The 14,438-nt window shown below is 55.1% G+C and overlaps 3 protein-coding genes across 3 annotated transcripts; 2 read left to right on the top strand and 1 right to left on the bottom strand.

Moving 5' to 3' along the window:
* Nucleotides 1-145: 145 nt before the first annotated feature.
* Nucleotides 146-1,725, top strand: UGA1_3 (4-aminobutyrate transaminase; the record flags this gene model as incomplete). The annotated part of the gene is made up of 2 exons (XM_053194373.2): nt 146-444; nt 516-1,725. 2 exons carry the CDS (start codon nt 146-148, stop codon nt 1,723-1,725), a joined length of 1,509 nt encoding a protein of 502 aa, XP_053048223.2.
* Nucleotides 1,726-8,883: 7,158 nt separating this feature from the next.
* Nucleotides 8,884-11,540, top strand: SET2 (histone methyltransferase set2; the record flags this gene model as incomplete). Its single annotated transcript, XM_053194372.2, has 3 exons — nt 8,884-9,277; nt 9,355-10,961; nt 11,013-11,540. The coding sequence occupies 3 exons, from the start codon at nt 8,884-8,886 to the stop codon at nt 11,538-11,540; spliced, it is 2,529 nt and encodes an 842-aa protein (XP_053048222.2).
* A 1,545-nt stretch (nt 11,541-13,085) lies between these two features.
* N0V96_007982 (uncharacterized protein) lies at nt 13,086-14,204 on the bottom strand (the record flags this gene model as incomplete). The annotated part of the gene is made up of 1 exon (XM_053194371.2): nt 13,086-14,204. The coding sequence occupies one exon, from the start codon at nt 14,202-14,204 to the stop codon at nt 13,086-13,088; it is 1,119 nt and encodes a 372-aa protein (XP_053048221.2).
* Between the last annotated feature and the right edge of the window lie 234 nt (nt 14,205-14,438).

Here is a 14,438-nt window from a genome sequence, read left to right as displayed (position 1 = left end):
GACTCGACATTGCCTCTCTACACACACCCCAGAGAAAGCCGTCTCACTCGGTTGGTGACACGGCGACAGAGGAGCTTCAGTACTTGACTGAAGGAGAGAACTCGCACACAATCACACACACACACACATTCACACACCAGACACAATGGCCCTCCTCAGAGCCTCTGCGTCCCTGGCGCGTCCCGCCGCCCGCGCGGCTCGCACACCCACCGCGCGCAGAGCATTCTGCCTTTCCGCTCCGCGCATGGCCGCCGCCCCGAGCCTGTTCGCCGGCGAGCCCTCCGGCCCGGCCCTCAAGACCGACATTCCCGGCCCCGCGTCTAAGAAGGCCACCGAGGACCTGCACAAGGTCTTTGACACCCGGAGCTTGAACATGCTCACCGACTACAAGAAGAGTTTGGGCAACTACATTGCCGACGCCGACGGCAACGTTCTCCTCGATGTGTAAGTGAAACGGAGTAGAGGAGAGAGATTATAGCTTCATGTAGATCCAAGAGCTTACAAAGTGTTGACAGGTACGCTCAAATCGCTTCTATCCCCTTGGGCTACAACAACCCGGCCCTCGCAAAGGTCGCCCAGACTCCCGAGATGGTCAACGCTATCATCAACCGTCCCGCCCTGGGCAACTTCCCCCCCGAAGACTGGGCCGAGGTCCTCCGCACCGGCATCCTCAAGGTAGCGCCCAAGGGTCTCGACCAGGTCTTCACCGCCATGGCCGGTTCCGACGCAAACGAGACGGCCTACAAGGCCGCCTTCATGTGGCGCCGCCAGCAGGAGCGCGGCGGCCCGGACGTCGAGTTCACCGCAGAGGAGACCTCCTCCGCCATGAACAATCAGTCCCCCGGCGCCTCCGACCTCTCTATCCTCTCCTTCAAGACGGGCTTCCACGGTCGCCTTTTCGGCTCCCTCTCCACCACCCGCTCCAAGCCCATCCACAAGCTCGACATCCCCGCCTTTGACTGGCCCCAGGCGACTTTCCCCTTGCTCAAGTACCCGCTCGAGGAGCACGTCGAGGAGAACGCCGCCGCCGAGAAGGCCGCCCTCGATGAGGTGGAGCACCTCATCAAGAACTACCACATCCCCCTCGCCGCGGTTATCGTCGAGCCCATCCAATCCGAGGGCGGCGACAACCACGCCTCCCCCGCCTTCTTCCGCGGCCTCCGCGAGGTGACCAAGAAGCACAACGTCCTCCTCATCGTCGACGAGGTCCAGACCGGTGTCGGCGCCACCGGCAAGTTCTGGGCCCACGACCACTGGGACCTCCCTACCCCTCCCGACATGGTCACCTTTAGCAAAAAGGCCCAGACGGCAGGCTACTACTTTGGCAACCCCGAGCTGCGCCCCAACAAGCCCTACCGCCAGTTCAACACCTGGATGGGCGACCCGGCGCGCGCCATCCTCTTCCGCGCCATCGTCGACGAGATTGAACGCCTCGACCTCGTCAACAACACGGCCCGCGTCGGCGACTACCTCTTTGGCAAGCTCGAGGGCTTGGCGAGCAAATACCCCGGCCAATTCGCTAACCTCCGCGGAAAGGGCCAGGGCACCTTCATCGCCTTTGATAACCCGCGCCGCGACGAGTTCCTCAAGAAGGCAAAGGGCCTGGGCATCAACATTGGCGGATCGGGCGAGAGCGCCGTCCGTCTGAGGCCCATGCTCATCTTCCAGGAGCACCACGCTGATATCCTCATCGAGGCCCTGGAGAAGATTGTCAAGTCTTGGTAAAATGGCGGGAAAAGAGTTCCAAGTAAATTGGTTGATATGTGATTCATGTTGTTCGGGGGTTTTTTTTTTATATGGAAGCATCATCTGCGACTGGGGTTTTCGTCTGGTCAATATCATGATTTAGCGTATAGGTATTAGTCTCAGAACAAAACAAGTTCACAAGAGGATACTTTGAAAGAAACGATTTCTCAAATAATACCGATCCCTCATAGTACATGACTTTTCGTGTCCAGCACCTGGCGATCCGAACTGTGCAGCTCCCTCAAAATGTGCATGCCCATCCCGTGTTCCGATCCCGTGTAGGAATGGGGCCATATTCCCAAGTCCTATCATATCGTACATGTCGTTCCCCATCGTGCCCAGTCCATGTACCTCGTCCCGCGGTTACACATCTCTGTCTCCCCGAACTCCTTGAACCAGATGAAGAAACAAAAAGCCAACTCTAACCGCCCTGTTCCGTCCATGGCCGGTATATGCAAGATAAAATAAAATAAAACGTCCGACAACGCCATAAGCTCTAGAAATACACATCCATTGTACCAGACAACTGCTGCACAGGATGAGCCAAACAGGTCTTGTACGAAGCCATCACTGGCAAATCACGGGCCGTATAACGGTAATGATGAGATTTTGCCTTTTCAGGCCCTGTGGCTTCGAAGGTGTGGCGGTGGATGGATGGGTTCGAGTCGTCATCGCTCCACGCTCGTCAAGAACTGCTAACTCGCTAGCCCTTCTTGTTGTAAGTGGCCAATATTCGGGATGGCCTTTTCCTTTTGCGAATCCGACACATTTTCGTCCTCGTTGTAGGCGTCTCGGGGTATATCATCAGATTGCTGGCGCGATGATTCACTTGGTGTTGATCGTCCAGACTCTGTCTTGGTTTGTTCGCCTGTAGAAGTGCCCTAGGGTACGGATCAGGACTTTGAATCATCTTGCAAAACCCTGTCCACTCACCAACTGTGTCCTGCCAAACGACTTTGGCCGACCTCGTCCTCGCCTTATTGGCTCGTTCGTAGCCTCCGAAGCTGGACCGGGCGATAATCTGTACACAGCGAAATCTCCTGGTGTTGTTGGGCTTTCCCTAGCTATTGGCCGGGGCGCCGGTGCTAGAGGCGTAAGGTGCTGCGGCAACAAAGGTCGCAGTTGTCTCGCCTTGTCTGCCCGTGATGGTCGACCCCGTTTCCGCGGGAGTGGCGCTTGCTGTTGTTGGCCAGGGCTTCGAGAGCCGTTGGCCACCCCGGCGATCTCCATGCCGGCGGGTCGCGGCTGTATGTTGGCGAGCTGCTGATTATGCAGCTGCGGAGGGACTGGCAATAACGAGGATACGGGCATCGAGCTTGAGTAGGTTGCGAGGCCTTGAGTTGCTGAGGCCAAGGGTGGTAATTGCGCTGGTGGCTCCATAGGCGATGCGGCAGCCAAACGCTTTGGTGGTTGTTCGAGAAGGTCGTTCATGGACTTCCGCTTGAGGTCTGGGACCCGCATGGGGCCTTGGAACATCTGCTCGGTGACTGCGAGGCATTGTCCCATAGTGCGGCCTGTGTCGTAGATGTCAGCATGAAACTTTGAGTTCGTCAAGGTTGGCGATCCGTACCGCTGGGCAGCTGCATCTTAAGCCAGTCTGGCTCGACATTGTGCGTTTTCAAAAACCCCACTAAGAGGCCAACATCCAGGCTGCTGTTTTTGATGGCTTCCGCGAGGATGAACCTCTGCCGTCGAGATGCGCGTCAGTGTCGATGGTCCGTGACCGGATGGAGACCAGCTACTTACCTTTTCCTCCTCTGTAAAGGAGTAAGCCATCGCGAGAAGGGCTGGTTACTACCCGTACGGATTTCATAAAAGAGAGGGATCTTGGACCGGAGAGGAGACGAGATAGGCATCTGCGACGCGGGGTTCTAGCAAACGAGCGGCTCGGCTGTGCTAGCCGGTGGTGACGGGCGAAGAGTTACTGGGTAAACAACTATGGCAAGAGACAGGACGCAAAGCGCGCGACCGGTGTCGACAGAGCCGGCACCGTCGACTAGAAGAGTCCTGTGACCAAGCAATCACCCTATATGAAAGGCAAACGCGGCGGCGGAGAGCAAGAGCTCGCGGCAAAGACGGAGAATAAGCGACGCCAGTAGTAGGCCTTCCTCCGACACCGTTAGAAATGAACGTCAACGGCTGCGTCTATAAAGACAAGACGCAGTGAGGAGGCAGAAACGGGTGGCGAAGAGGAAAGCGATCAGGCCGGCGCAAGCGCGCGTTCTCGACCTGAAGCCACCGTGAAGAAGGCCTCGCACCACAACGAAGTTGACGGGATGTTGGACGAGGCGCAATGAGGGGGGTAGCACAGCCTGGACAGGCCGTGTAGGAGGAAGTGTAGGCTTCGATTGTTTCGTTTGCTTCTGGACCTAGGCCACTTTGCGACGAGGGCCTGCACGGCGCGCACTCGGGGACTGGCTGGTGCGACTAGGGTCGGGGTCGCATTTATGAGGCGTGTTTTGCGCGCGAGAGAGCCTGGGGGAAACAAGCGAGACAGGTTTGCCGAGAAGTCAGTTACGCGTTAGACCTGTCTGGGAGACCTTCCAGGGTACTGGTTCAGTTGAAGTCTGGTGTCGGAACGGTAAGTTGGATCGGCTGCTCGCAGCAAGGTTTAGAGGTCGGAGAGTTGGAAGATGTTAGTACTAGGAGTTAGCCTCGGACTCGAACGAGGTGCGAGGCGCACACTTTGTGTGTTAAGATCCGTGATGACGAGAGGGGAGTGTGTTCTGGTCATTCGTGATTTCTGAGAAACCTTTCGAGGCAACGATATCATGCGCAAAATGGATAAATCAGTCGTATCTCCAAAAGTGCCTTTGCCTTGTTGGATGACCCTAGTGTAGAGTTGCAGTGTCCGAGCGAGGGTGGCTGGGGAATGCCCGCAGATCTATCGACTGATGGCGATGACTGTCAAAAGACGGCAGGCTGCGGCTCATTCATTAGGGCTCCGTCTGGAATGAGCAACGCCTAGACCGGCGCGGAGGAGTGTCTGCTTAGGCGACGAAGTCGAGGCCGAAATGGAGTGCAGAAGATCGAATAGGAACGCAGGCCGACTTAGCGTTTCCGGGAGTATTGTCAAGGCCGCTTCGTCTTGGACGGCAAAACAGCTCTTTTCCGCTCGCCAACCGTTGAGGATAGACTATCACTGCACCGCCGATCTAGTCGGAACTTGACGCTAGGCAGTGCACACACAGGAAGAGAGGGAGGTGGGTTGAGTTGGTGGGTGGTATGGATGCTGAAAGTTGGCGCAAGCTGCGTGTAGGCGCATACGAACAGTCGAGAATCCAGAGGCTAGAATCAGGTTGAGAGCGCAACGACGAAGTGTGGTGGTGTGGTGTGGTGTGGGAGCGATGAGTATGTTTGACTGGCGTCGTAGTCATCATCCGCATCGGCTGCTCTTTGGATACGTCTTTGTCCATGTCAGGATGTCGTTGAGAAGCTCCTGTCTGCTTTTGTCATTGTCGCCGTCGCCGTCGCTGCCGCTGATGCCTCTTAAAACCCCATGCTACCCTATCTCGTCAGAATTTCCCGTCCCTGGGCTGGGCTGTCTCTTGCGGCTGGCTTCTTTCATCTTCCCCGGCAGTGGCTTTATCCCACGCGCCTCTCGCGCCTCCGATTCCGTCGCCGCTTTCTTGCTTTTTCGTCGGCAACCAACCGCATCCCTCTTGGCCATTTTCCCTGCGCATGTCTCACCAGTCCCCAAAGTGGAAGAGGTTCCATTTGGTTGGCCGATAGGCACACCAAGAGGGCCTCAACTGGGCCTCTTTCGATCGCATTCGAGTTCGAGAATGGAGTCCGTCTCTCGTAAAAGCTCGTAGGTTGATTCTCACTGGAGGTATCGGTAGCCACCCATCATATCACATATGACTGCATACGCTGTAGCTGTAGCTGTGTGCAACGCGCTGCGCTCTGTTGCGCGCTCTCCTCTTCCTCTGGTCTCTAATATGCAATCGACAGAGCATCCATCCCTGTCTCCCGCCCGTCCTGCACACATGCTTCGCTGCAGCACGGTCCCTCTGCCATGGTGCTAGTGGCCTAGCACTGGGCTGAGATGAGCCAGATGCAGCAGCGGTTCTCTGCGGAATGGGAGAGCAGCGTGCAGATGCACAAGCAGATGCAGTGCGATTCAAGGCTCTCCCTGGAGGTTGCGTCCGCTGGCCAATCCGGTGGATCGGCATGGAGCGCCTGACTCTGGGTCGCTGCCACTTGCAGGACGTCATTGTCGTGGTGTTGGCCGAAAGCATGATACTCCCTGCTTGGTCATAATAAGAGACGTAAGCTTAAATGAGAGGTAGAGTCGACCGTGAGGGTATTCGTCAGCACTAGCCAACAGTTGTGATTATGTCTGCGAGTGTTGAGGTCAAGTAGGTAGAGAAATAAGTACCGTAGGAAACGTCACTGCTATCGCCAGTGACCGACTTCAGTCCAGCGTGTATTCGATTCGGCACCACAAGGAAGGTGTGCTTGAATTGGGATGCGCCGGCCCCTCCTTCCCTCCCCCACCAACTTCGGCGAGTGTTCCGTCAGCAGGCGTCGCTTCTCGTCGCTCCTTCCCATCAAAGGCCGGCAGTGCGTCATCCCATTCTGCCTTCACAAAATGCGCGCTGTTTGCCCCCAATATTGGAACATCGGACGTCTTTTTTGACGACAGACAGCAAAGAAAAGAAAAGAAATAGATCGACGTACGACCGAATAAGGATATCTGGGCATGCTAGTGCCCGCGACAAATTGGCAGTTCATCGCCCTCATTGGCCGCAGCACACTCAGGCCCAGTCCTCTGCCGACTCTGGCAGGAAACCACTGGATTCCCTCTGCGCCAATCATGGACCAAAACCGGCATACAAGCCAGCACAGGGCACGGGTTCGTCACATTGTTTCCGCTTGTCAGAGAGAGCCGCAGCAAAAGACAGCGCCGCATCTCAGTGGGCAATGGACCAAAGGCTGAATCTCCCTCCCGCTGATTGCTGCGGGCGGGGCGGCGGCCCAATATGTGACCCCAAGACAAAGAATGTCGATGTATCCGCGGGGGGGGCTGAATCAGCAAAAATCCCAAGAAGCTTCACAACTTGCTCTCGACAACGACAACAACAACAAAAATGATGAGACCAGGTCGAATGAGAGTCGGATTGCACGAGTCGACTGATTGAATTTCACATTACTGGGTCGCTGCGTTCGTCCACCGCCTCTTTATACTTACTGCCCACCTTGGCCACTTCATCCGGCTTCAGCGACGTCTTTGCTGCACAATGAGCTGGCATCCTCCCACTGGAAGGCCCCACCCATGTACAACACGTCCATGTAAATGGCTCCGCCGTTTCCAGATGGCAGCAAACTACCCAGGCCGGCCGTCGCTAGCAGTCGAGCATGCCCAAAGCTGGGTACGGCCACTACGTGGTCTTTCCATGCGACGGCATCATTGCCACACAGTGAGGTCTGCATCGCATCGCTGGGTTTCGTGCATTATGTTGCTTCAAACTACCCTTACCCTTTGGCTCCTGCTCACATCCTTTCGGCAGCTAATATTCGGTACACTAGCAACCCCGTCGGGCTGCGCAGGTTGCACTCGACTAGTTGACCATCGGTTGAACATGGCTTAGTGACAATGTTCTTCCATGGAGAGGACGATCGGTTGGCTCGACTGTAGGTCTAAGTAGTCTATTCTGGGTCTCCTCCACGATGCATTTTGACTGAATTTTGGCAGATGCTCGATACCACGTGGCAGTAGTAGTATTAGTAGAGGCGAATGAATATTCACCGACTCGCCGTCTCCGCATAATACCACCTGGCCCAGATAAGCCTCCGACCCAAACTGGTACATACTCTCAATGCTCAGGGGTGTTTCTTATGTGGGATATAATAGAGACCAGGTGGATTCAAAGTGTCGGTGAGGAATAACCCAAAACTGAGTTTCCTGCTTGCGATGAACCCCGGCTTACGCATAAATTTGCCGATTGGTGCGCCTTTCTCGACCGTGCCGTCTCTCACCTTTATATTTATCGATGTTTGCATAGCTCTTGCATTCTTTGGGCTGTATTTCTGGAAAATATCGAACTTATTATCACGGGTTTCCAATCTACGTCAGCTTGCCTACACGCAGAACGAGAAACAAGCCAACATGCATGCAACATGTACGATTTCCAAGGTCACAAATGAAGACCTCCACTAGAGAGCCTCGTAGGAAAGAACACGACCACTACAATCAAACATGTCCTAGAGTTGGTTCGAAGGTAAAGCAAGGCTTGCTCTTTCGGAACAATGCATTGGGTAATTGGGCAATCATGGATTCGTTGTGGCTTCAGTGACGTGGGACTCAACAAGAGAGACATCCCGTTCGTGAGTACCTTTGTACCTACCAGCTGGGGTCCGATGGTGGGGTTTATTTAGACGCAGCCATTGGGCAGATCTCCCGCATGCTATTCCTGGGGAAGCTGCGATCGGATTTCAAAAAGCCAGACCTCGGGGCCCGGCGGTAGATATGATCCGAGCAACTTGCACCGCCGGTCGGATCGGGTCGCTGGCCGTGATTGACAATGGCTTACAGCTGTCGGCGGCGCTCCCAGGCTCAACCACAGGGAAGTGGCTAGGCTCTTAGACCCCAAGCCCGAGCGCGACGAGCTGAGTGGCTGCGCACCTTCGGAAACTGCTGTGAGATAATCCTCGCCAGTGTCCGCCGTCCTTTGCGACTTCGTTCTGGACTCACTACACTTTTTTTTTCTCCTTCTCCGGGTGCTCTGCCAGCCGAACCAACAGACCTTCTCTGGCATACTCTATATCACGCAAGACCTCAACAGTCCCAATTGTATCTCCGGCACGTCGAGCGACTGTCTGCAATGCCGAGAATCTCTGGTTCCAACTAGTAATCGCTTCACTACGCAACGCGCCGTCGCCGCCTCTCGCAACTCGTCCCCCCGTTTTCTCTCTCGCCTTCCCGTTCCTTCTTTCCTTCCCCACCCAACACAACAGCTCTTGCCCCTACATGCGCACCGACTCGGCTGAATCGCAAATTGCTCTTTTCCCACCTCTCGAATTTTCTCTGAGCAACCGTCGCTCCTCGAGGCTTTGGACGATACGAACCGCAAATACCGTTACACATCCCTCGTCTCGCGCACTCGCCCTACCGAGGGTTCCCGTACTTGCTTGATGGAGGATGAAGCGCTGGCGACGGTGAAGATGGAGGAGGTAAAGATTGAGGATGGTGTCGCGCCAAACGGGATCAATATGGAGCAAGATCCAAGCAGGGCATCGGCGCAGAAGAAGAGTAACCAGGGGTCTCGCTCCGCTAGCATGTCGCCCAGTGAGGGCATGGTCAACGGCGAAGGCATCTCGACGCCAGGAGGCACGCAGCGACCGAAACTTTCACGCAAAGCATCACAGAAGCCCGTCAAGCGCGAGTCGCCTCTATTCCACGATCTGCCAGACGTCACGGAGCAGTCGTGCAGTACCTTTCAGGTCATACCCGATTGTCTGTATGGATCCAAGCACATGGGCTCGACCGACAACGATGCTCTCGACTGCGACTGCCGTTCCGAGTGGCGTAAGTTTTCCCGCCCTCCTTCACTCCTGTGCGAAACCGTCGCGAGCGCTCCCTAACTGAAAATCGCCCGTCTGCAGATGAAGGAAAAAATTTATCGTGCGGCGAAGACTCCGACTGCATCAACAGGGCGACGAAGATGGAGTGCCTTGCTGGCGGCGGCAACTGTGGCGATGGCTGCCAGAATCAGAGATTTCAGCGGAAGCAGTTCGCCGATGTTTCAGTCATCAAGACGGAGAAGAAGGGCTTCGGACTTCGTGCCAACGTCGATATGCAGGCTAACGACTTCATTTTCGAGTACATTGGCGAGGTCATTAACGAGCCAACCTTCCGACGACGGATGATACAGTACGATGACGAGGGCATCAAGCATTTTTACTTCATGTCGCTGACCAAGCACGAATTCGTCGATGCGACAAAGAAGGGCAACCTGGGGCGTTTTTGCAACCACTCATGCAACCCGAATTGCTACGTCGACAAATGGGTCGTCGGAGAAAAGCTGCGCATGGGCATTTTCTCCTCACGCAAAATCAAAGCCGGTGAGGAGTTGGTGTTCAACTACAATGTTGACCGCTATGGAGCCGACCCCCAACCCTGCTACTGTGGCGAGTCGAATTGCACTGGATTCATTGGTGGCAAGACCCAGACCGAGCGGGCGACCAAGTTGCCCCTTACTACAGTGGAGGCGCTCGGCATTGACGACGGTGATGCCTGGGACACAGCGGTGGCCAAGAAGCCGCGCAAAAAGAAGCCAGAAGAAGACGACGAGGAGTACGTTAACAGCGTGCAGGCTAGAAGCCTCGACGATGATGATGCGCGCAAGGTCATGGCGACTCTTATGCAGTGCAAGGAGAAATGGATTGCTGTCAAGCTGTTGCAGCGTATTCAGCAGTGTGAGGATGAGCGGGTGATCCACTCCGTCATGCGCATGCACGCCTACCAAATTCTCAAGACAACGCTCAACACCTTTATCGACGACCACAACGTCGTTCTCCAGGCTCTCGATATTCTCGATAAGTTCCCGCGACTGACCCGAAACAAGATTGAGGGCTCCAAGATTGAAGCCACCATTGGTGTACTTACTCAGTCTGAACATGAAGAGGTCAGCGCGAAGTCGAAGAAGTTGTTAGACGAATGGTCCAAATTGGAGCTTGGTTACCGCATCGGGAAGCGAAAGTTTGACCCCAACACATCTGCCACGAATTCCTTCCAAGAGAGGCGCAACATGGACCGCGAAGAGGATGTGACTGCGAAATCGACTCCTGACCCCCTTCAGAATGTCGAAATCCCCAAAGGACCTCGAAGCAACATTCCGCAACGAAACACACATTTCTTCAATGGCCCTCCGCGCCAACGAAGACACCAAAACTTCAATGGTCATGGAGCATTACCACTCGGATGGTTTACAGCGACGGATCAGCGCGGGAACACGTACTTTTATAGCAAGAGCGGTGCTACGACCTGGCAACGTCCCACCAAGCCCGCTGACGCTCAAAAGTCGACACCCAAGGCGTTGCAAGAGCAGCAGCTGCTCAAGAACATTATCGACCAAGTCACGAAGGAGCAAACTCCCAGGCCTTCGGCATCACAGACACCGCAACGCGCAGAGACTCCCGTTCAGGAGAACAAGCAGGAAAAGTGGCGATCTCTTAGCATCGACAAACAGATGAAGATCTATGAGAATACGGTATGTGTGACTGCGTTTGAGCTCCTGGCCGCCTGCTAATCTTCCCTGCAGCTCTTCCCCCACGTCAAGTATGTCGTCGATAAGTACAGACACAAGCTTCCCAAGGATGATCTTAAGCGACTTGGCAAGGATGTTTGCAAGAAACTTGTGTCATCAGACTACAAGCGCAATCGAATCCAAGACCCCACGACTCCACTTGACCAGAAGCAAGCTAGAAAGGTCAAGGCTTATGTGAAGGACTTTTTGGACAAGGCTATTGTGAAGTTCAGACATCTCGAGAAGGAGAAGGCGACTCCCGAAGGCGACATGGACAAGTCCAAGGACTCTGCCACTTCGACCAACAAGGAGATTGATTCACCAGCCGACGACGTTGTGCTGTCCGACAATGAGGAAGGCGGATCAGTGGGTAGTCCTGAGCGCAAGCGCAAGCGTGAGGAGGAGGTAGCTGAGTTACAAACCCTGACTCCCTCAGATGAGCCATCTGTGAAGCGCCTTAGGGAGTTTGATGCGGATGGTGCAACACCACCGCCTCCTCCCCCGCCACCTCCTGCTGATCCGGCACCTACTGCTACCCCCTGAGGAGCCGCTGTCAGAAGAACAAAGGGCCCTGAAGGAGCAGGAGGAGGCTCTAATGCGAGAGAACGAAGAGTCTGAACGTCTGGAAGAAGAAGAGCTTACCAAAGCTATGGACATCGGAAGCACCTTGAACGGTCACCCCCCCGTTAATGTGGGAGGAGCTGTCGATCAGTCTGCCATTGCCAACACCGGGAATGAAGTGGCTCGGCAGCAAGAGGTTATGGGTCACTAGACACAGCCACGACACAACGCCTGAATCAGGCTTGAGACGTTGTACCTTGAAGCTAGGGATACCCAGATTGTGCGATTTCCAACGGAGGGTGGGGCGTCAACTAAGTGAACAAGCCGAAGTGAAGGAACTCTCTCGGCCTCGTATGTATAAGCAGGCATGTTGCATTTTTCTCGTTCTGGAAGGGAATCAGCAGACCCCCACCCAAACAAAACAAAGGATCTCTCAGATACTTTGGTTTCTGTTTAGGGTGTTTTGTTACGATTATAATGTGGATATTTTTGGTCATGGAAAAGAACAAAAACTGGTCGTGGCCAAGTGAAAAAAGCTGTACCTAGGCCATTGTGTCCTTTTTTTTTTTCCTCCTCTTCTTCTTTCTTTTTTTCTTCACCAACCCCCCAGCATATGTTGGTTTTTTGGTGTGATGGGAAGTGATGGGAACAGGGCGGCATGGCATCATCCCCAAAGGCGGGCGGGCATTGGGTTCCCTTTTTTTTTTCAATCAGATTTGGGCATCATGACGAACAAAAAGTCACACCAGGCAATCGGCGTTTTTGTACAAAAGGAAAAAGGCAGATAAGAAACATAACTTGAACTAGTAGTAATGGATGTGAATGGAGACCTCGACGTTTAAACAAAGAACCACGTTTTCTAATGTGCGCCGCTAGGTGATATCTACACACATCGTGGATTGAGGACATAAGATGGACTCAAGCATCGATATTATTGCTAATTTCCCTTTCTCTCCTTGTTACCCCGAGGGCCTTGAGGCATCCATTTTGCTTCTATAAACCAGATAACTTTTTTTTTCTTACTCTCAGAGACTGACTTGACCATCCCGTGATGAACGCCGTGCCATACATGCCAAGTGCGAGATGCCACTAGAAAAAGTAGCAGATCCGATACCACATATCCTCTCCTCATGGACCTGGGTCTTTCACCTCCTCTACCCGGGGGTTTCAGTCCTCGCCAACCTGAGAATCTAAAGTGGTTGAGATGGTTGGAACAGGTAGAGCGGAACCAAAAAAAAGAATGAGCTGCCCGTGACTTTATGTAGGGCCACCAAATTTCGAACTTGCGTTGTCTGCCGGTCCCAGGCATTATCTTCCTCCACTAGGCCATCTATACTTCAGGTACTGCTCATGCCTTCATTCTGCACTTTCGTTGTCCATGAAGGGTTCGTCCTCGGACCCTCTCTACTGTCAGACATGGTCAGGCCCTCCTCTCCGCTTCTGTCGTTGGACTATTCCTGCCCAACCCAGCCCCCCGTTTCATCAAAGGGCTCCTCCATCTCCACCTCAGAAACCTCATCCTCACTATCACTCTCCTCCCCGCCGCGCTTCCTCTTCTTCTTGGCAGCAGGTTGCGCCTCGGGCGCCTCGTCCTTGCGCATAAACACAAAACTCCGCGCCGCCCTCTCCTCCCCTTCCACGCGGCCCCGCTCGCCTCCCCGTCTTCTTCTCCCGTATAACCCCCGCCGTCCGGGCATGTTTGTAGCCCGGGTACGCGCGGGAATGGAACTTGAAACTCTCCAGCGCCTGCAGGCCCGCGTGCCGGCCAAGGTCTTTGACGTTCCAGAGGGTGTACGGGTCGCCTTCGAAAAGGGTCACGACGATGGTGCCCTTGGGCGCCAGGCTGGGGAGCGCCGAGGTGAAGAAGGCGACGAGGAGCTCCTGGTTGTAGCGGACCTGGCGGTTGCGGTCGGTGGACTTGCCGCCGACGTGGGGGAAGTTAAAGAGGATGCGGTTGAAGATGCCCGTCTTTGTCGGGGCCGACATGTGGAAGCCGCGGTGGTTCGGGGCGGATTTGCGGGTGAAGGGTTTCATGGAGCGGGCGTCGATGTTGTAGAGGACCCTGTTGTTGTTCTGGACGGGGGGTTTGTATTTCTCGTTGTCGTCTTCGTCGATTTCCTCCTCCTCCTCCTCCTCTTCCTCTCCTGCTTCCGGTGACTCGGCCTCGGCGGGTTCCTTGCTGTCGTTCTCGTCATCCTCGGCATCGGCATCGCCCTCGCTCTTTGCTGCTTTTGACTTGGTAGGTTTTGTGGTAGCGGCGGTCCCGTTGATCTGCGCAATGTTCTCCGCGGCCTGGGGGTACTTCTCCAGCAACTCCCGCTCGTTCTTCTCGAGGACCGTCGCTGTCAGGTTACGGCAGCCGTGGTGTGTCGCGAGGCTCGCTGCGAAGCTGAGGTCGCCCTCGCCGATCAGCAGGATGGCGTCTTCCTTGGAGAATGGGATCACGGGCTCTTGGTTCTGGTGGTACTGCTGTTGCGCCTTCTTCTTCTTGGCGTCGCTCTCAATGGCTTGAGCGCTCTTTGGGTTCTTCTTCTTGTTGTTGTTCTTGCCGTTGTTGTTCTGTGGTGCGCCGCCAGTCTTCTTCTTCACCGTGTCCACGAAGTGGCTCTTGTGGTTGACTGACCCGAGCTTCCGCTTCTTGGCCATGGCGGGCGAGGGGCTGTGAGAAAGGCTGGTGGCTCGGCGGAGGGAGTATGCGGCGCAATGGGTAGCCGAGTTCGCGGTCCGGACCGTTTTGCGGTGGTCGTAAACTGGGTTAGGTTTTCGAGGTGACGTCCGGCGTACGGCGTGTGTCGCAGTGCAAAGTGGGATGTGGTGGTCGGCGGCGGTGCTGCTGCTACCCGTGTCGGCGCCCGGGGGGGTGGGAAGGGTGTGTAAGGT

Source organism: Colletotrichum fioriniae, assembly GCF_027942845.1.
Source record: "Colletotrichum fioriniae strain IMI 355084 chromosome Unknown scaffold_9, whole genome shotgun sequence".
Taxonomy (NCBI): domain Eukaryota; kingdom Fungi; phylum Ascomycota; class Sordariomycetes; order Glomerellales; family Glomerellaceae; genus Colletotrichum; species Colletotrichum fioriniae.
The sequence above is the reverse complement of the archived record's forward strand: the minus strand, read 5'-3'. Positions and strand labels throughout refer to the sequence as shown.